This window comes from Bos indicus, chromosome 17 (genome assembly GCF_029378745.1).
Source record: "Bos indicus isolate NIAB-ARS_2022 breed Sahiwal x Tharparkar chromosome 17, NIAB-ARS_B.indTharparkar_mat_pri_1.0, whole genome shotgun sequence".
NCBI lineage: Eukaryota > Metazoa > Chordata > Mammalia > Artiodactyla > Bovidae > Bos > Bos indicus.
This window is the reverse complement of record NC_091776.1, coordinates 14,418,324-14,439,201: the sequence shown is the minus strand read 5'-3', so window position 1 is coordinate 14,439,201 and position 20,878 is coordinate 14,418,324. Positions and strand designations below refer to the sequence as shown.

Here is a 20,878-nt window from a genome sequence, read left to right as displayed (position 1 = left end):
ATATAGGTCAAATGAGACATTTGATGCATATATAAACTAGTTTACATCAAATGTCTCATTTGACCCTCACAAAATTTTGTGGGTAGTCACAACAGAAGTTTTTTATTGCTTTTGTTATTAGTGGCTGCACTGGGTCTTTGCTCTGATAAGCGGGCTTCTATACTTGTGGCCCATGGGCTTAGTCGCTCTACAGCACGTGGGATCTTATTAATAGTTCCCTGACCAGGAATCGAACCTGCATCCCTGGCATTAGAAGCTCAGAGTCTTAACAACTAGACCACCATGGAAATCTCACAACAGAGGGGCTTATTTTTCTAATTATTTTGCTTTGCAATATTGTGATGGTTTTTGCCATACATCAGTATGGGTTGGCCACAGGCATACATGTATCCCCCACATCCTGGACCCCCCCTCCCACCCCCCCACCTCCCTCCTCACCCAGTCTCTCCAGGTTGTCACAGGGCAGCTGCTTTGGGTGCCCGGCATGCTACATCACACTTCCACTGGCTATCTATTTTACATATGGTAATGTAATGTAATTCTGATTTTGAATATGATTTTATCCCTGATCTAGGAGACCAGGGCAGAGGAGTTAGGATACCTTCACGCGGTTGCATGGGAGTCACCGTGAATGGTCCAGGCTTCCCTGTCCTCCCCAGCATTTGACTCACCACCCAGCCACTCCCAGTATCACCACAGTCCTGTACTAAGGACCCTATTCCTGGATATCAGTACCAGCAAAGTCTCATGCCTTGATGTGTAGAGCAAATGATCGTGAGTTCCTGGCTTATGTCTCCAGACTGTCTTACAGGAATCAAAAACTCCCCAGCATCCTCCTCTATTTTGTATTCTGCCTCTGGAAAATAAACTGTTGATTCTAGAAAAGAGGGATAAATTTTTAGCAAGACTAAAGTTTGATTGGTGATATTGGTGATATTTCAACCCAGGTGGAAATGTACATAATCTTGACCTCTATATATTCCAGCTCTATGGAATATAGTAAGAATAGGAAATATCTATCATTAATTGGAGCTGGAGAGGTAGTGAAATTAAGTTTAGGAGGTTCCTTTTGAAATGTTAAAAGGGTTATCTAGCCCTGAAATGGGAAGGAATATCAGCAATTTTGTTTCTTTTTTGGAGGTCACATTTTAGGTTTTCTAAATAAAGATCACAGATTTCTGTGTTTTACTTTTAATGTTTATTTTTTAAAATACTTTTAACAATCAGGTCATCTATTCATGAGTGTAAAGAAATGTTTTCTGCTTTATTCAACAAACATTTGATTCAACACTTATCGAGCAGACACCATGGGTAAGACACAGGGCTGAGAAAAATAAGCTACTCATACTGCTCTTAATTCTTAAAATAATATTCCCATTGAAATTTTATGAGCTGGATGTGTGTGTGTGCACATCTGTTACATTACCATTCTCTGTCCTGCAATTTGGGATGTAAACACACACACATAGGCATCATCAGGACAGTTGCTGTAATATGAGTATGCTGCTGCTGCTACTGCTGCTAAGTCGCTCAGTGTCCGACTCTTAGTGACCCCATGGACTGCAGCCTACCAGGCTCCTCCATCCATGGGATTTTCCAGGCAACAGTACCGGAGTGGAGTGCCATTGCCTTCTCCATATGAGTATGAATACTGGTCATTTCTTGATATGTACTATTTTCCTTGGGGTTTTAACCTCTGAGCCACCAGGGAAGCCCTTCCTTGGGGTTTTTCAATGTTTTCCAAGGCTTCTCATTAAGAATGCAATGTATAGTTGAAATACATGTGTTTGTTTTAAAAAAATAAAAATTTGAAGTGGATTGTTTCCACTCATAGAGTCAAGTGATGAACTGAAGTGACTTTCTGAACCAAACCACATTTAATAGGCTGAAATCTCTCCTCTGTATTATATATACATATATATAATATATGTATATATACGCAAACAGTGTTCAGTCCGCTCAGTCATCTCCGACTCTTAGCGACCCCATGGACTGTAGCCCACGAGGTACTTCTGTCCATAGAATTCTCCAGGCAAGAATACTGGAGAGGGTTGCCATGCCCTCCTCCAGGGGATCTTCCTGACTCAGGGATCAAACCTGCGTCTCTTGGCAGGTGGATTCTTTACCACCGCGCCATATGCACATACACAAATTCTTCCTCTTGACAATGGACGCATGAGGAAAAATACTGTAGTTCACCATCCATTCTTCTTTTGGAACTACCACTAAGAGTTTGGGCTTCCCTTGTGGGTCAGCTGGTAAAGAATCCACCTGCAACGCGGGAGACCTGAGTTCAGTCCCTGGGTTGGGAAGATCCCCCACCCGCTCGAGTATTCTGGCCTGGAGAATTCCATCAACTGTATAGTCCATGAGTCAGACATGACTGGTTGACTTTGAATTCACTTCACTTCACTACAAGTTTACCCAGAATTCAATGTTGAGTTATCTAGTTATCATATGTTAATTTTTTTCCCTTTAGTTTCCTGCCTAAAATGATCTCAACAGACACTGGTGTCAGTCTTTAGAAAACACTGGTCCCGATTACAGAGGGAAAAGGCCGGTGATCATTTTCATTCTATTCTACCCGCCCCTGTGGTATTCTACTGTCTGGACATCTCTTGATTCAAAAGATTGTCATCATGGAAGAAGCTAAAAGTAATGTTATTAATGTTAAGTGAAAAAAACTGATACATTGGGACTCAGTTATCTAGTCATGTTCTCTATTTTCCCATTCTGAAAAGCCTGCTCCTATCCATCTATGAATCCAAATCCCATTTTATTCTTCAAGCCTCAACTGGAATCCTGGCTACTACGAAAAGCTTAATAGTTTGAAATGATGGTGATCTTTCTACTTTCTTAGCTCAGAACACTGGTTTTGGCATGCACCCTCACATGTAGCTTTCTTATTTGATTAATGTGTTTAAGCATTATTATCACAAAACTAATGAAATACCTCTTCATTTGGTGGTGAGGGCAGTGTTTTCTATTTTTGTCTACTGGAGTGCCAAGCATGTGAAAAACAGTGTTTCTCAAATTGTGTTTCAAGAAAACTAGAACTTAAAGATTTCAAAAGATATTTCTTGGGTACAACAAATTAAAAAAAAAAATCTATATTCTAATTTGAGAAAACTGATTAAACAAAGTTAAACAGATTTCTTTTCTTTTTTTAATTGAGATATAATTGATTTACAATGTTGCCTTAGTTTAAACAGGTTTCTTTGTAGAAGAGTTTTCTCCGGAACCTAATAAGCTAGTATGAATTATGACGCTTCAAAGGAGATATTTGAAAAGCTTCCTAGACTTCTTTGGTTCATGGAAAGTTTACTGACCATATTGTATAAATTGTATTCTATTTTCTGCTCTGCAGTTTCGGACATGCTGATATGGGGAATTCTTCAACGATTCTTATGGCATTTAACTAAGACTTCCTTCCTGATAGTTAAGTCACCCACTTCTGGGGGATATGCAAATTCTTTCAGTTCTCATGATAATCGATATGTCTAATTAACATTCAGATGTGAATACTAAAATTGTCTTTTAGGGCCTATTCTACTTTCACAAAAAGGAGCAGGAAAAAAGTCACAATCATTGGCTAATGACTTTTCTTTTTTAATTTTTCTGAGGAGATATTTGCTGAATGAATGAACCAATAAAGAACTGATGAATTCAAGACTGTTATGCAGAGCTATAACAGAACTTTGTGGAATGCATGCTAAAGTGAATCAGTTGGCTGGTACCCAGCAGAGTGAGGGATATATGAGATCCCCACCTGATCTGGTAGGGAGCTCCCAGAAAATTGTGAGAACATGGAGCAAGCCCTGAGGGTTAGCCATTTGGGGTCAAAGCTGTGCCATACTGAGTGTGCAGAGTACTGAGACTGAAGACTTGGGCATTTGTTAAAGTAAGCTTGGCAAAGTCCTATCTGTTTGTTTCACTCTCCTATATCCCTGAATATTCAAAGATCCTAAAAACAAAGAAAAATTACTGCTTTGGAAGAAAACTTATGACCAACCTAGAGAGCATATTGAAAAGCAGAGACATTACTTTGCCAACAAAGGTCCATCGAGTCAAGGCTATGGTTTTTCCAGTGATCATATATGGATGTGAGAGTTGGACTGTGAAGACAGCTGAGCGCCGAAGAATTGATGGTTTTGAACTGTGGTGTTGGAGAAGACTCTTGAGAGTCCCTTGGACTGCAAGGAGATCCAACCAGTCCATTCTGAAGGAGATCAGCCCTGGGATTTCTTTGGAAGGAATGATGCTGAAGCTGAAACTCCAGTACTTTGGCCAGCTCATGCGAAGAGTTGACTCATTGGAAAAGACTCTGATGGTGGGAGGGATTGGGGGCAGGAGGAGAAGGGGACGACAGAGGATAAGATGGCTGGATGGCATCACTGACTCGATGGACGTGAGTCTGGGTGAACTCTGGGAGTTGGTGATAGACAGGGAGGCCTGGCATGCTGCGATTCATGGGGTCGCAAAGAGTCAGACACGACTGAGCGACTGAGCTGAACTGAACTGAACTGAGGTGGTTTACTTAATTTGAAATCCTAAGTGATATGAATGTGTCCAGTGGCTTATGGAGCTTGGTGGAGGTATAAATGCCTGAAATGAACCCAGGAACACATTAATAGATTGTACCAATAGGAATCACATACCATCTTCAGGGTCCATAATTTCAGCAGTTGCCATTTCTGGAAACTCCAGTACAGCCTTGATAGGGTTTGTCAGAATGATCTGGAAGGTCTCTGAAGCCTCATATTCACTGTCTGATGGAATTCTCACTTTCCACGTGGCTGTAGTCTGTCTGGGATTGAACTGGACTTGTTTCTGGATGTTTCCTTTAAAATCTTTATCTGTTTTTGCAGTTTCATCTTTGGTTACAATGCCTAAACAAAAATCAGGAAACTATGAATATAAAGCCAAGTAACTGAAGGGAGTTTTTTCACAGTGGGTTCTACTGTTGATGAAATGCTAACAGCACAGAAATTGCTTCTTTTAATGTTCCCAGCAGACACTTATGAGCTAAATATATATTTTGGCTGTGTGGCATGTGAAATCCCAGATCCCTAACCAGGGACTGAACCTAGGTCATAGCAGTGAAAGTCTGCAATCCTAACCACAAAGCCACCAGAAACTGCCGCTTTTGAGATTTTTTTTTTGATTGAAATATAATGGATTTACAATATTGTGTTAGTTTCCCATGTATAGCAAAGTGGTTCAGTTACATATATCTGTAATATATATTTCAGATTATTTCTGACTGTATGTTATTATGAGGTATGGTATATAGTTTCCTGTGATATACAGTAACTCCTTGTTGCTAATCTAGTTTATGTAGAGTTGTTTGTACTTGTTAATCCCATACTCCTAACTTACTCCTCCTCACTCCCTTCCTCCTTTGGTAACTATAAAGTTGCTTTCTATATCTGTAAATCTGCTTCTATTTTAAATATAGTTTCATTATTTATTAGATTTATTATTATTTATATATATATTTCATTATTTTTTTTATTTTTGGACTTCGCTGGTGGCTCAGACAGTAAAGTGTCTGCCCACAATGCGGGAGACCTGGGTTCGATCCCTGGGTCGGGAAGATCCCGTGCAGAAGGAAATGGCAACCCACTCCAGGACTCTTGCCTGGAAAATTCCATGAACTGAGGAGCCTTATAGGCTACAGTCCATGGGGTCACAAAGAGTCAGACACAATTGAGCGACTTCACTTCACTTCCTTATTTTTTAGATTCTATACATAAATGATATAATACAGTATTTGTCTTTCTCTGTCTGACTTACTTAACCAAGTACAATATTTCTAGGTTCATTCACATGGCTGAAAATGACATTATTTTATTCTTTTTTAGTGGCTGAGTAATATTGTATATACATGTACTCACATATATATATGTACTACATCCTCTTAATCCAGTTGTCTTTTGATAGGCACTTGGGCTGGTTCCACATCTTGGATATTGCAAATGGTGCTGCTAGGAACACTGGGGTACATGTATCTTTTTGAACTAGAGTTATAAACTACTTTTGGCTAAAAGGGTGTGTCTAAGCAGGGGGCAGACATAAAGAGGAGTGACAAAAAAAGGGAACAGGCATTCACTTCCTTATTTTAGCACATGTCTACTGAGAGCATCTGATGTGCCACACTCTGCCGGCTGCTTGGGATTCAGAAATGAGTAAGAAAGTGCCCCAGCTCCAGAAAGCTCAGAGTCTCTGTAAGCAAGGAGAGGAACAGGCTGAACTGACTCCATCTGGAAAAAGAAGGAAACTCGATTTTGCACTTTCAGTGAGCTTTGGACTATGTGCCTGGTAGCCATGGGGATAACATACCTACAGCTGAACTGGCCTCCCAGACTGATAAACACCAGATTCCATAACAAGGTTTCCCAATGCCAAAAACAATGTAATAATCCCATATACAGTCAATCACCTTTGTAATCTTTATGGCACCCACTGGTGTAGGCTACAATGTATAACCAGCTGACCCTTCCGATTGTGAATCATGGCTGCAACCTGACTGTATATCCCTTTAACACTTTCCAGGCTAGGTTTAAGGAATCTGGGGTTGTGGGCTTGAGCAGTACACTTAAGGTATATAAGGTTTTCATGAAAGTCGGTTGGGGTCCTTGGCTAAAATGAGACTCTGCCTTGGGCCTGCCGCTGTAATAAACTGGACTCCACTATCCGCATCGTCCTTCTGAGTGAGTTGTTTCCCGGAATGCGTGGCTATAACATCTGGACTCTAGAATCTGAACCCCATGGAGGTAGAGACCTTGGGCTGTTTGTTTCACTGCAGGACTCCTGGTGACTGCAACAGGGCTGGGCATTTTTGAGTTAATATTTTGTATCTGATCATTTCTGCAGTCTCTGGAAGTATTTATTGTTTAGTCTCTAAGTCGAGTCTGGCTCTGTGACTCCATGGACCATATCCCGCCAGACACCTCTGTCCATGGGATTTCCCAGGCAAGAATACTGGAATGGGTTGCCATTTCCTTCTCTAGGGGATCTTCTGACCCAGGGACTGAAAGCACATCTCCTGCATTGCAGGCAAATTCTTTACCACTGAGTCACTAGGGAAGTCCTTCTGGGAGGATAACTATAGGTTATTTTCTCAGACAGATATTTAGTCATGGTGGCTTGACTTTTCATGTGTTTACTGATTTTTTTGTCTTTATCTACTGATGTGTTTCTTTTGTGTGTGATTAAAAAAAAGTTTGTAGTCATATTTTTTTAAAGAAAAACTTCATTTTTACTTATTTATTTATTTGGGATCTTAGTTCCCTGACCAGGGATCGAACTCATGTCTCTGCAGTGGAAGCGCAGAGCCCTATCACACTTGCTAGACTGCCAAGGATTTCCCCTATGTGTGACTTTTTAACCATTTAAAAAATCAAAGCATAATGGGTACTTTACAATGTTGTGTGCTTACTGATTTTTGATGATAAGAAAATTGTTAGTAATTTTCCAGACAATTAGGGCACCGTTGGTGGAGATGGAGAGCTGGGACTTGATTTCAGCAGTGTTAGGAAATAGAAATTAACAGATTACTGAAGCAAATGACCAACAACACAGCAGTGTTAAAATGCCCACTGTGAGCGGTAAAGACTCCACCTTTCAGTGCAGGGAACATGGGTTCGATCCCTGTTCGGGGAATTAAGATCCAACATGCGGCACAAGGCAGCCAAAAATAAATAAATAAATAAATACATAAAAAAAAAATCAAGGGGCTTCCCTGGTGGCTCAGTGGTAAAGCATCTGCGTACCGATGTAGGAGACGTGGGTTCTATCCCTGATCCGGGAAGATGCCACATGACTCAGAGCAGCTAGGGTAATGCGCCACGACTCTTGAGCCTGGGTTCTAGAGCTTAGGAACCACAAATACTGAGCCCACGTGCTGCAACTACAGAAGCCCATGCACCCTTGAGCCTGTGCGCCACAAAAAGAGAAGCCACTGCAAAGAGATGCTGGCATACAGCAGCTAGAAAGTAGCCCTCACTCGCCACAACTAAAGAAAAGCCCGAGCAGCAATGAAGACCCAGCACAGCCAAAAATTAATAAGTTTTTAAAAATCAAGAAAAATACTCATTGTGAGATACAAGGGTGGCAGATGGTATCCCCTCAAGACTGAATTGATCATCCCCTTTCCACAGAATGTTCAAAAAGTATTCGAGTATCATTTGGCTTTGACACCCGAATGAGTACCCAATGGAGCACAAACACCCATGTCTCCTCTCTTCAGGCCTCATTATAAGGTTTAGACTCTTTGAATGTGTGAAATCAGATATCATGGCCTGACACCAGTTATCATGAAAAAGCTTTACATAAAATGAGACTCACAGCTCCTTGTGCCACTGGCTTGGTCTCATTCTCAGAGAATCTGATCTCATGTAAAAGACACCCAAAGCTCTAACGTCTGAAAATAATTTCCAGGATAGAAGAGCTGGAGTTGACTTTTCAAAAGTGTTGAAGAAAGTCTGCATTAATCCTAGTTTGGTACCTGAGAATGGATGTCCAGTTTTGAAGCGCCTCCTTTGGCCCCATGTTGAGGTGAAGAAGATATGGAAGAGGGGTATATCCTCGGCTACACTTTATTTTTCTCATTTTTAAAAATTGGAGTATAATTGCTGTACAACATTATATATGTTACATATGTACAATAATGTACACGTGCAAAATAGTCACAATTTTTAAAGGTTATTCTCAATTTATAGTTATTATAAAATATTGGCATTATTCCCCATGTTGTACAGTATGTGCTTTTAGCTTATTTTACATGTAATAGTTTGTATCTCTTACTCCTCTATCCCTATGCTGCTCCAACCCCTACAGATAACCTACTAATTTGTTCTCTGTATCAGAGTTGTTTATTTTGTTATATTCACTAACTTGTCTATATGCATAGTGTCTACACACACACACACATGTACACACAATACATCTTTATCCATTCATCTTTTGATGGACACTTTGCTTGCCTCCATGTCTTGGCAATTGTAAATAATGCTGCTAAGAACATTGGGGTGCATGTATCTTTTTGAATTAGAGTTTTTGATTTTTTCTAGGTACATACTCAAAAGTGGAATTGCTAGGTCATAAGGTAGCTCTATTTTTAGTTTCCTGAGAAACTTCCATACTGTTTTCTTCAGGGTTCAGCCAGAGTTTAAACAGAGCTAGTGAGCACTGCCATATACATTGTGCAGGCAGGTGGCTGTTTGCTTAATTTTGGGTCGGTACTGGCTACCAGGTGCTAAGGATGTAACACTGAATCAGGTCCAGTTGCCACTACCGCTGAGGGGTTTACAAGTCTGTGGGGGAGACAAAGAGGTGATTTCAATTCTGATGTATGAAAGCCATGAAAAAATAATGGCAGGTAACATTATTGAGTATTCCATGTGTGCTAGGGACCATGCAAAGTCAAGGACCTTTAGTTCCTTCTCAAGGGCTATAGATAATATTCTAAGCCATATCCTGGGAGCTGCCTTATAGATACTGCCAAAAGGAGGAAGTCAACAACAAGCTGACCAGACAGCAGCAATGGCATAAGGTGCCACAATTCTGAGAAGTGGCCTCAATAAATGGAAACAAATCCACTCTGGAATTGAAGATTGAGGTTAAGTGAAGTTGCTCAGTTGTGTCCGACTCTTTGCCACCCCATGGACAGTAGCCTACCAGGCTCCGCCGTCCATGGGATTTTCCAGGCAAGAATACTGGAGTGGATTGCCATTTCCTTCTCCAGGGGATCTTCTCAACCCAGGGATTGAACCCGGGTCTCCTGCATTGCAGACAAATGCTTTACCATCTGAACCACCAGGGAAACCCCAATTGAAGATTAACTGTACTTAAAACAATCAAGACGATGATGGTCAGACCACTGACGACCAATTTCAAGAAGACTGTCAGAGCCGACCGGGCTGTTTCTTCTTTGTCGCCCCCTCCCTCTATCTATAAAAGCTCTTGTCCCCAGATTGTCAGGGGGCAGTTGGTCTCTGGACAGGCATCAGCACCTCCTCCCACCTCCACTGTTGCTAGCGTCGAAAATAAAGCAAACCTTTCTTTTCACTCACCTGGCTTCTTTATTGACTTTTGAGTGGTGAGCAGTGGGACCCTGTGTTCAGTAACAGATTTTGGCACTCTGCTAACATTTAGACTACTAACCCCAGCATCAGGTAGGGTGAGGGGATTAGGAGGGCTTCCTAGAGCCCTGAGTAAGGTGTTTTATAGATTCTCTTCTGTGGTTTGATATGTTTGTTTGTTTGTTAATATTTATTTATTTGGCTGCATCGGGTCTTAGTTACATGTGGACTCCAGTTACTTGATCAAGGATCAAACCCAGGTCTCTTACATTGGGAGTGTGGAGTCTAAGCCACTGGAGCACCAGGGAAGTCCCTGATGTCATTTTAAGAGAACAAAATGATGGCATTTTAGAGAACAAAAGAGCTGACTGTAGTTTGCATAACAACAAATATTGGGTGACTACCATATGTCCCAGGCTGTTTTGAGGGTTGGCCATCACCCAAGATGTCATTCCTGCCCTTTTGGAGCTGGAAATCTGCTGAGGGAAACAGAGGACAGTTGGACCTGAGATGCCTGTCAGGGATGGTTAGTGCTCTGAAGAAGCAACGAAGCAGGGCATGGAGACAGTGTATAAGGAGATGCCGAATCAGATAGGAAGACCTTTGCACCTCTCTGAGGAGTTTAGTCCCTCTACAAATATTCAAATGACTCTGGCAAGATGGACAGTTTTTTCCCCCTGAGTCAGACAGGATATGAAAATACCTCTTGACATAAAAACCCAAATCTTTGCCTATGAGAAATGCCCAAGATAAAGAATTGTGGAGACAGAACCCTACAAGAGAAGGGAAGCGTGTTTCAGCTGAAGTTCTTGGCAGAAAGTTCCACTGTGTGTTGATGAAGTAACCTCTGGGTAGTAACTGAGACCAAGGGCCATGCAGAAATCATGGTGCTCTCTGGCTGACCTCGTCTCCTAGAACTGACCCAACTCAGACACCCCGAGCCTGGAGAACAGACCTGGGAAAAGCTTGCCTTTCCTTGATTGCCTGTTCTCAGCCATCTGCCTCCTGGCTTCTCTCCAGTGGTTTTGGCAGGACTCTAATTAGCCCCCAAAGGTCTCGGAAATTCACAATGCCCGCTTGTAAAATGAAGACATTTTATTGTCTTCTGTTTGTCTTCACAACAGATTATGAAAAAGATAAAATGATCTCTGAAATTTCTGGCAGCTAGAGATGTTATAAAAATGTAATGCATCATTAGAGCAATTACTGTTGATTATTAGTGATGATAATGCAATGTATTATGTAGGCATTATATATCCATCTACCCCAAAGAAGCTTAGGTCTTTGTAGAACACAAAAATTTCACACTGTACATATCTTGGAGGAATTTATAACCTAATGGCAGGGTGGAAACAATTATATGTAATCAAAAGAAATAGCTACAACTAAACACAATAATGTGTCATGTACTCATAAATAATTTTTAAAAAGAAATAGCTAGAACTGAGCATAATAATGTATTCTACGCTTAAAAACAATTTTGAAAGAAACTGAGTGATTTGGGGACTGTGGTATATGGTTATGAAATGTCTTAATTTTCCTAGAGTCCTTCAACTTGAAAGAGATAGGGGGAAAATAGAAGAAGAAAAAATTGCTGTATATAAACCTGTAACTCACATGGAGTGAAAACCATGGCATAATTTCACACATTAATCTTTTAGAAGTTCCCCCAAATCTGTTACTGATTCTCTTCCAATCTATTCTCTTATACTTATTTTTAAGCCTTAATTTCATGTTTTTGTTACCTTTTGCCAACAACTAACTCAAAGTTACTTACTGATAGAGGATGTTTCTCCAAGGGATCCTCTGCGTGTCAGGGTCACTTCTAAGAACGTGGAGTCTTCATCCACAATGTAATACTCTTTCTCCAATGCAATCCGAGCCCAGGAGAGGCGGAAAGGTTGATTTGTTAGCTTATTTCCTCCTGTAATTGACAGGGGTCAAACAGGTGTTAGATGAACTATTGGATGAAAAAATATGAATGACTGAAGTTTGCATTTTGCTTCTGAAGTCAAGAGTTTTTAAAAGTAAGTGCTCATTTTTATATAGAGAGGAAAAGGGCTTTGCTTTTTTTTTAGAGTGCTGTGAGCACCATTTAGAACCCTGTTTCCCCTGCTTGATGTGGGATTATTACTGTGGCTCTGTTCCTGAAAGGCCTAAGGCACCAGAATTCTAAAGGGCTTCCCTGGTGGCTCAATTTGTAAAGAATCTGCCTGCAGTGCAGGAGACCTGGGTTCAATCCCTGGGTTGGGAAGATTCCCTGAAGGGAATGGCAACCCACTCCAGTACTCTTGCCTGGAAAATCCCAAGGACAGAGGATCCCGGCAGGCTACAGTCTATGTGGTCACAGGAGTCTGACAGGACTTAGCAACTAAACTACTACTAAAACTAGGTAGCTTAATTTTATTTTTTAAAAGATTTTTTTTGTGTGGACCATTGTTAAAGTCTTCATTAAATTTGTTACAATATTGCCTCTGTTTTATGTTTTGGCATTTTGGTGGCAAGGCATGTGGGATCCTAGCTCCCTGACCAAGGATTAAACCTGTGCCTCCTGCACTGGAAGGTAAAGTCTTAACCACTGGACCGCCAGGGAAGTCCCAAGCTTGGTAGTTTTAAGTTCAATTCATTTGACACCTCCATCCTTCCGTTGCTGCCTCCCTGGTTTGCTTCCTTTCTCCTTGCCTCTTTGCTTGGATTTCTTCCTCTGCCCTCTGATTTACTACTTTGTATTATTTGTGTATCCATTTGCTCGCACACTGGTCTAGAAGTTCCTTAAAGACAGTGCCCAATTTATATTTTCTTATTTTATCACTATATAAACCAAGTACTGTGTCTTGAACTCGGATGTGTAAAAGTCTAAAAATTATGCAAGTAGAGGGCAACAGACAAGGCTATAAGGTCTCCATCTGATTTTGTGTCACCCACACTAGATCACAGGTCTCTGCTGATGGTCAGCCTTATTAGCGATGTGGAATGTGTACATTATATAACATTCAACAAACTAAGATCATGGCATCTGGTCCCATCACTTCATGGCAAATAGATGGGAAGACAATGGAAACAGTTACTTTATTTTCTTGGGCTCCAAAATCACTGCAGATGGTGACTGCTGCCATGAAATAAGACACTTGCCCCTTGGAAGAAAAGTTATGACAAACCTAGACAGGATTTTAAAAAGCAGAGACATCACTTTGCCAATAAAGGCCCATATTAGTCAAAGTTATGCTTTTTCCAGTAGTCATGTATGGATGTGAGAGTTGGACCATAAAGAAGGCTGAGTGCCAAAAAATTAATGCTTTCAAATTGTGGTGTTGGAGAAGACTCTTGAGAGTCCCTCAGACCTCAAGGAGATCCAACCAGTCCATCCTAAAGGAAATCAATCCTGAATATTCATTGGAAGGACTGATGCTGAAGCTGAAGCTCCAATACTTTGGCCACCTGATGCGAAGAACTGACTCATCTGAAAAGCCCCTGATGCTGGGCAAGATTGAAGGTGGGAGGAGAAGAGGCTGACAGAGGATGAGACTGTTGGATGGCAACACTGACTAGCTGGACATGAGTTTGAGCAAGCTCCAGGAATTGGTGATGGACAGGGAAGCCTGGTGTGCTGCAGGTCTTCCTGCAGGAATAGAGTAGTAGAACTGGACAAGACTGAGTAACTGAACTGAATGTTCTAAAAAGAGAATGTAAGCTCATAATAGGCGATGGGGGTAAAGAGGGAGCAACAGGCACCCTCCATGTGCCAGGCACTGAGCTAGGCAGTATAGTTTGCAAACAAAAAAGAAAAAGCAGAGGCAAACAAGAAGAAGGAGACAGGAGTCAGTGAACAGGCACTGACCGGACCCACTAGGACAAGGAAAGCGCCTGGGTGAACAAAAGGTGAATTTGGAAAAGGAATGATTTAAAAAGCAATAATTAAAATAATAACGGAGAAAAACAACCAAATGTGGAATTTATAGTTTGCTGAGTTTGAAAGGCATAATGCATTTATGTTTCATAATTATATCTTATTAGGTTGAAAAAAAGGAATCATACAATAAGTATTTTATCTAAATACTGTATTCAGGAATATTTCATTTTGATATAAATGATTTACTAATTCTTTCAAAAATACAATGATTTAAAAATTAAAATTAAGTTTTAAAACCCTAAAGAAGAGATTATACATGCTTGAAGACAACTGTGAAAATGAATTTAATAAAAGCAGATGCTCAAGTAAGCAAAATCAAATCCTGAAGGATAAAGTAGCAGCCATTGTCAAATGTTAGTGGTTTATGACCCTGAACTTGGAAAAAGATTTAACTAAATAAGATATTTGATCTTAAATATTTAATAATTACCCAATGAAAATGTGTAATATTACATATACTTTTGTTTCTACTACTCCATTGCCATTTTCAAATAGCTTTATTGTCGTAAGCATTTAGCTTCTATGGCTACCTGCCTAACATAACTTGATAATGTATTTGAACTCTATAAGCACCTATTCGTCATGCATTTGGAAATAACACCTATAACTAACGATTGTCACAAAGTGTCAGTTAATGTCAATAGTCATTTGGAAAATGCTTCGCGGTGCCTCCTTGGGAGGAAATGTGCTCCTGTGAATTTTGACTTGATATATACAGTTCCAGCTGCATGTCCACAGATTGTAAATAGAATAGGTTTTTAAAATAGAGTTATACATTCAGAGAAAAGAGACTAACTTGAGATAAAAGAATTAGAAAATTGAAAAAGAGAAAAAGTCAAATTGCATATCAGACAGATCACCGTTTTCAACCCGTCTGTCTCCCTTTGATGTTGGCTCTGTAGGTGGCAATTTAAGAAATGTGCTTTGTTAGCTGAAATATGCCATGTCCCCTTCCTGCACAAGAATATTGATTATTTCACTCCTATTTCTTTCGTGTAATTCACTTCTATTCGGTGATTTCTTGGCCTGCCTGGTTTTCTCCCTTTAGTGGGTACAAATACCGATGTTCTGGGACTGGGAAGGATAACTGTCTCCTCTTGAAATTTCCAGCTGCAAAGGTTCATGCCCATTCTTTTTGAGAAATGATTGGCTGTTTTGTGTATGCTCACATCAGGTTTTTCAGAAAAGAGTTGGCGAGGGTAACCCAGAGCAGACAGATAAGCTATCAGCAGCCATGGCTCTCGCTGTGTTCTCCTAAGGTACAGCAAGCTTCCTTCCATGCAATGCTTGTAAATCCCCTTCTTCAGTCTTTGGAAATCTGGGGGCAGGTGGTGGAGGGAGAAATCTTTGTGCTTACCCGCTGGGCAGGTGTGAGCCGCAGAGGGTGGCAGGTTTAATGTGTTTTAAAAAGAGATATTTGGTATATTCTTTTTGGAGATGTCCCCAAACTGTTTTGATGATATATTTGGCTCTCCATTTCAAAGACTATGAAGCCAACATGTTACTGCTATGGATAACAATACAAGTATTTTGTGCCCTTTGCCTCCTTCTTAGAGTTTTTCAATATGAACTCAGTGGAAGCAGTGTGGAAAAAAATACAGACCACGAGCTTTTCTTAGATTCTTTTGTATGCCTCAATAGGGGCATCACTATATGCTGCTTTTGGCACAAAAAAAATTACCCCCCAAATTCTCACAGCAAGACTTTAGATAATAATAGTAGTAAATTTTTAAAAGTTTCTCTTTGTTAATTATATGATTACACCAATCTACATACGTGATAAAAAGATACAGACCCAGTATATCAATGTCAACTTCCTATTTTCCAATTATTAATAGTAGGAAAGTAGAAATACACTGATTGCATGACCAGTTCTAATGCCGTTTCTGTTTGGGAGTTGGGGTTCCATATGGCTTAACTGGAAGAGAGAAAACATTGTGCCTTCCTTCTCTAGAGTGTACAGGATTCAAGGAAGATATAAAACATACTCTTCATTCGAGAGAATGTAATGATGTAATGTAATGTAATATAGCAACTTCCTATTTGGTGATCAGAGTAATCATTCTCATATTTTGGATACAATCTAGATAGATCCATACAAAGTGTCCAGCTAACCTCCTGTATTGAACTAGAAAATCTTTTCTTCTAAATTTATCTCATGCTATTTTCTTTTCCCTCCCCATTGGAGGTGAACACTATATTTGATTACTATGCTTTAAGTCAGGGATGTAAGGGGTCTTTGTTCCCTCAACAATCTAGCAATTTAAAAAAGTTGCCCTCACCAGAGTTGTGATTTATCATTATCAAGGAGACACGTGTGACAAATTCCAGTTCCACCCACCAGACTAACGGGGGTGTGGAGGCAGCAAGAGGGGTCATGGCCCTCAGTATCCTGGAGAGCCAGTTGGTGCCTGACTAGGTACATACCACATCCAGGCACATCATCTGTGTGCCACATTTCATTTTCATGTTTCCGATTACTGACTGTGTGAAACAAACAATTTATCTGATTTCTAACGTGTTTATTTGGCAGTATCTTAATACAACTTTCCTTTCAGAGATTCTTCCCTCTGTGTTGAGATTGTTATGAGGATCAAATGTGATAATGGATGTGGAAGCTTTGGAAAAGTTTGAATTTCCCTCAACACAGCCTGGCAGGAATCTGAGTGGGCAGAGAGCCTCTTCCATGGGCAGAGGTCACAGAGGAAGAGGAATTTAGGCAGTAAGCTGGCCAGCTGGGCAGGTGGTCCTATTGGGTCAAACCACAGGAAATGCTTGTTTTCTTCAGATCAAAAATGTCAGCAATTTTGTGTAGCTCAACTTGACACGTAGCAAGGTGTCAGGGTGCAGTGAGAAGACAGCTGGACTCAGGGGAAGGAGTTGGAGGCTTCGGTCTTAGGGGCACCACTAACTAGAGGGGTAGCCCTGGGGGAGATGCTTCCTTCTCAAGACCCCATTTCTTCTTCTCTCAAATGAGCAAGTGGAATTAGAACCTTTCCTATCCAGTTTTAATGTTTCATGATTTTTCTGCTTTACCTTATTAGCTGGTACCATCACAGCTATAGAGAAAACATATTAATTTAGTATGTCCCAGTTTGGACAAACAATAATATTACTCGTCTAAGCCGGTGTAACTTGATACATTAAATGTGAGTGGTTAGCTCTCCTGAGCCCTAAGCACAGGCAAGGAGGAAGAAGTCTCTGGAAGGCACACAAACTACCTGGGCACAGAACTGCACTGGTTTATCTAGAGGCATGATCATCACCCCAGCTGCATATTATAACCCGGTCCTTTCGTATCCATTACCTCACATGAAAATCCAATCAACAGCAACCTTGAAGAGGAGCCAGCACGCTTGACATTATACAAATGAATCACCTGCCTGACAAATGAAGTACTTATGCTTCAGTAACTACGCCTCACTCGAGGTCACAGAGCAAGTCAATAAGTTAAAAAATAGGAGAAATTCTCCGCAATCTGGATCCTCTCCACCTCTCCATTATCTACTACTCTTTTGCTGCCTTGGAATGCATAAGCTAACTATACTAAGCTATGTGCAGCGTGCCAAACTTATGGTGTTGTTTCTGAGTTCAGCTCTGAAAACTCCTATTCATCCTTCAAAGCCCAGATTGGGTATTACTTCTTGATGAAACTTCCCTGGGCGATCTCTCATCCTTGCCCTTTATATACATACTTCCTTGGTAGTGCCTCTCGTGGTACTGCAGTTAATTGTTCCATGTCTGACTCTCTTTCTATTGTATATTTGGAGTTGACTGTTTGTGGCTTTTCATAACGCAGTCCCTACCACATAGCATGGTGGTTTGGTGGTTTAATCACTAAGTTGTGTCTGACTGTTGTACTGTAGCGTGCCAGGCTTCTCTGTCCATGGGATTCTCTAGGCGAGAATAATGGAGAGGGTTGCCATATCCTTCTCCAAGCACATAGTACATAGCATGCTGCTGCTGCTGCTGCTAAGTCACTTCAGTCGTGTCCGACTCTGTGCGACCCCATAGACGGCTGCCCAACAGGTGCCCCCGTCCCTGGGATTCTCCAGGCAAGAACACTGGAGTGGGTTGCCATTTCCTTCTCCAATGCATGAAAGTGAAAAGTGAAAGTGAAGACACTCAGTCATGTCCGACTCTTCTCGATGCCAGGGACTGCAGCCTACCAGGCTCCTCCATCCATGGGATTTTCCAGGCAAGAGTACTGGAGTGGGGTGCCATTGCCTAGTTCCCAGCAATTAATTGGGACTCAGTAAATACTTACTGAATGGCTAAACAACCAAACGAATCAAAAAGATCACATGGACCACAGGCTTGTCTAACTCAATGAAACTATGAGCCATGCTGTGTAGGGCCAGCCAAGATGGGCGGGGCATGGTGGTGAGTTATGACAAAATGAGGTCCACTGGAGAAGGGAATGGTAAACCACTTCAGTATTCTTGCCTTGAAAACCTCATGAACAGCATGAAAAGGCAAAAAGATATGACACTGAAAGATGAGCTCCCCAGGTCGGCAGGTGCCCAATATGCTACTGGAGAAGAGTGGAGAAATAACTCAGAAAGAATGAAGACATGGAGCCAAATCAAAAACAATGCTCAGTTGTGAACGTGACTGGTGATGGAAGTAAAGTCCGATGCTGTAAAGAACAATATTACATAGGAACCTGGAAGGTTGGATCCAAGAATCAAGGTAAATTGGAAGTGGTCAAACAGGAGATGGCAAGAGTAAACATCAACATTTTAAGAATCAGTGAACTAAAATGGACCAGAATGGGCAAATTTAACTCAGATGACCATTATATCTACTACTGTGGTCAAAGAAACCCTTAGAAGAAATGGAGTAGCCATCATAGTCAGTAAAGAGTCTGAAATGCAGTACTTGGATGCAATCTCAAAAACGACAGGATGATCTCTGTTCGTTTCCAAGACAAACCATTCAATATCTCAGTAATCCAAGTCTATGCCCCAACCATTAATGCTGAAGAAACTGAAGTTGAATGGTTCTCTGAAGACATACAAGACCTTCTAGAACTAACACCCATAAAAGTTGTCCTTTTCCTTATAGGGGACTGGAATGCAAAAGTAGGAAGTCAAGAGATACCTGGAGTAACAGGAAAATTGGGCCTTGGAATACAAAACAAAGCAGGGCAAAGGCTAAAGAGTTTTGTCAAGAGAATGCACTGGTCATAGCAAACACCCTCTTCCAACAACACAAGAGAAGACTCTACACATGGACATCACCAGATGGTCAACAATGAAATCAGATTGATTATATTCTTTGCAGCTGAAGATGGAGAAGCTCTACACAGTCAGCAAAAACAAGACCAGGAGCTGACTGTGGCTCAGATCATGAACTCCTTATTGTCAAATTCAGACTGCAATTGAAGAAAGTAGGGAAAACCACTATACCATTCAGGTATGACTTAAACCAAATCCCTTATGATTATACAGTGGAAGTGACATATAGATTCAAGAGATTAGATCTGACAGACAGTGCCTAAAGAACTCTGGATAGAGGTTCATGACATTGTACAGGAAGCAGTAATCAAGACCATCTCAAGAAAAAGATGCAAAAAGGCAAAATGGTTGTCTGAGGAGGCTTTACAGATAGCTGAGAGAAGAGAAGTGAAAGGCAAAGGAGAAAAGGAAATATAGAACCACTTGAATGCAGAGTTCCAAAGAAGAGCAAGGAGAGATAAGAAAGCCTTCCTCAGTGATCAATGCAAAGAGAGAGTAAAACAATAGAATGGGAAAGACTAGAGATCTCATCAAGGAAATTAGTGATACCCAGGGAACATTTCATGCAAAGATGGGCACAATAAAGGACAGAAATGGTATGGACCTAACAGAAGCAGAAGATATTAAGAAGAGGTGGCAAGAATACACAGAAGAACTATACAAAAAAGATCTTAATGACCCAGATAAACATGATGGTGTGATCACTCACCTAGAGCCAGACATCCTGGAATGTGAAGTCAAGTGGGTCTTAGGAAGCATCACTACAAACAAAGCTAGTGGAGGTGATGGAATTCCAGCTGAACTACTTCAAATCCTTAAAGATGATGCCATGAAAGTGCTGCACTCATTATGCCAGCAAATTTGGAAAATTCAGCAGTGGCCACAGGACTGGAAAAGGTCAGTTTTCATTCCAATCCCAAAGAAAGGCAATGCCAAAGAATGTTCAAACTACTGCAAAATTGCACTCATCTCACACAGTAGCAAAGTAATGCTCAAAATTCTCCAAGCTAGGCTTCAACAGTACACAAACTGAGAACTTCCAGATGTTCAAGATGGATTTAGAAAAGGCAGAGGAACCAGAGATCAAATTGCCAACATCTGTTGGATCATAGAAAAAGCAAGAGAGTTAAAAAAAAAAAAATCTACTTCTGCTTTATTGACTACACTAAAGCCTTTGACTGTGTAGATCACAACAAACTATGGAAAATTCATCAAAAGATGGGAATACCAGACCACTTTACCAGCCTCTTGAGATATCTGTATGCAGGTCAAGAAGCAACAGTTAGAACTGGAGATGGAACAACAGACTGGTTCCAAATAGGGAAAGGAGTATGTCAAGGTTGTATATTGTCACCCTGCTTATTTAACTTATATGCAGAGTATATTACGTGAAATACCAGACTGGATGAAGTACAGCTGGAATCAAGATTGCCAGGAGAAATATCAATAACTTCAGGTATGCAGATGATACCACCCTTATGGCAGAAAGCAAAGAAGAACTAAAGAGCCTTTTGATGAAAGTGAAAGAGGAGAGTGAAAAAGTTGCCTTAAAACTCAACATTCAAAAAACGAAGATCCAGTCCCGTCACTTCATGGGAAATATATGGGGAAACAATGGAATCAGGGACAGACTTTATTTTTTG

The 20,878-nt window shown here is 40.8% G+C and overlaps 1 protein-coding gene across 1 annotated transcript in view; it reads right to left on the bottom strand.

The window, feature by feature from the left end:
* The window catches only part of LOC109571539 (FRAS1-related extracellular matrix protein 3-like), a 108,003-nt gene that overhangs the window by 27,875 nt on the left and 59,250 nt on the right, over nt 1–20,878 (bottom strand). The window contains 3 exon segments of the mRNA XM_070769059.1: nt 752–877; nt 4,659–4,889; nt 11,863–12,009. Coding sequence (XP_070625160.1) covers nt 752–877; nt 4,659–4,889; nt 11,863–12,009 — 504 coding nt within the window.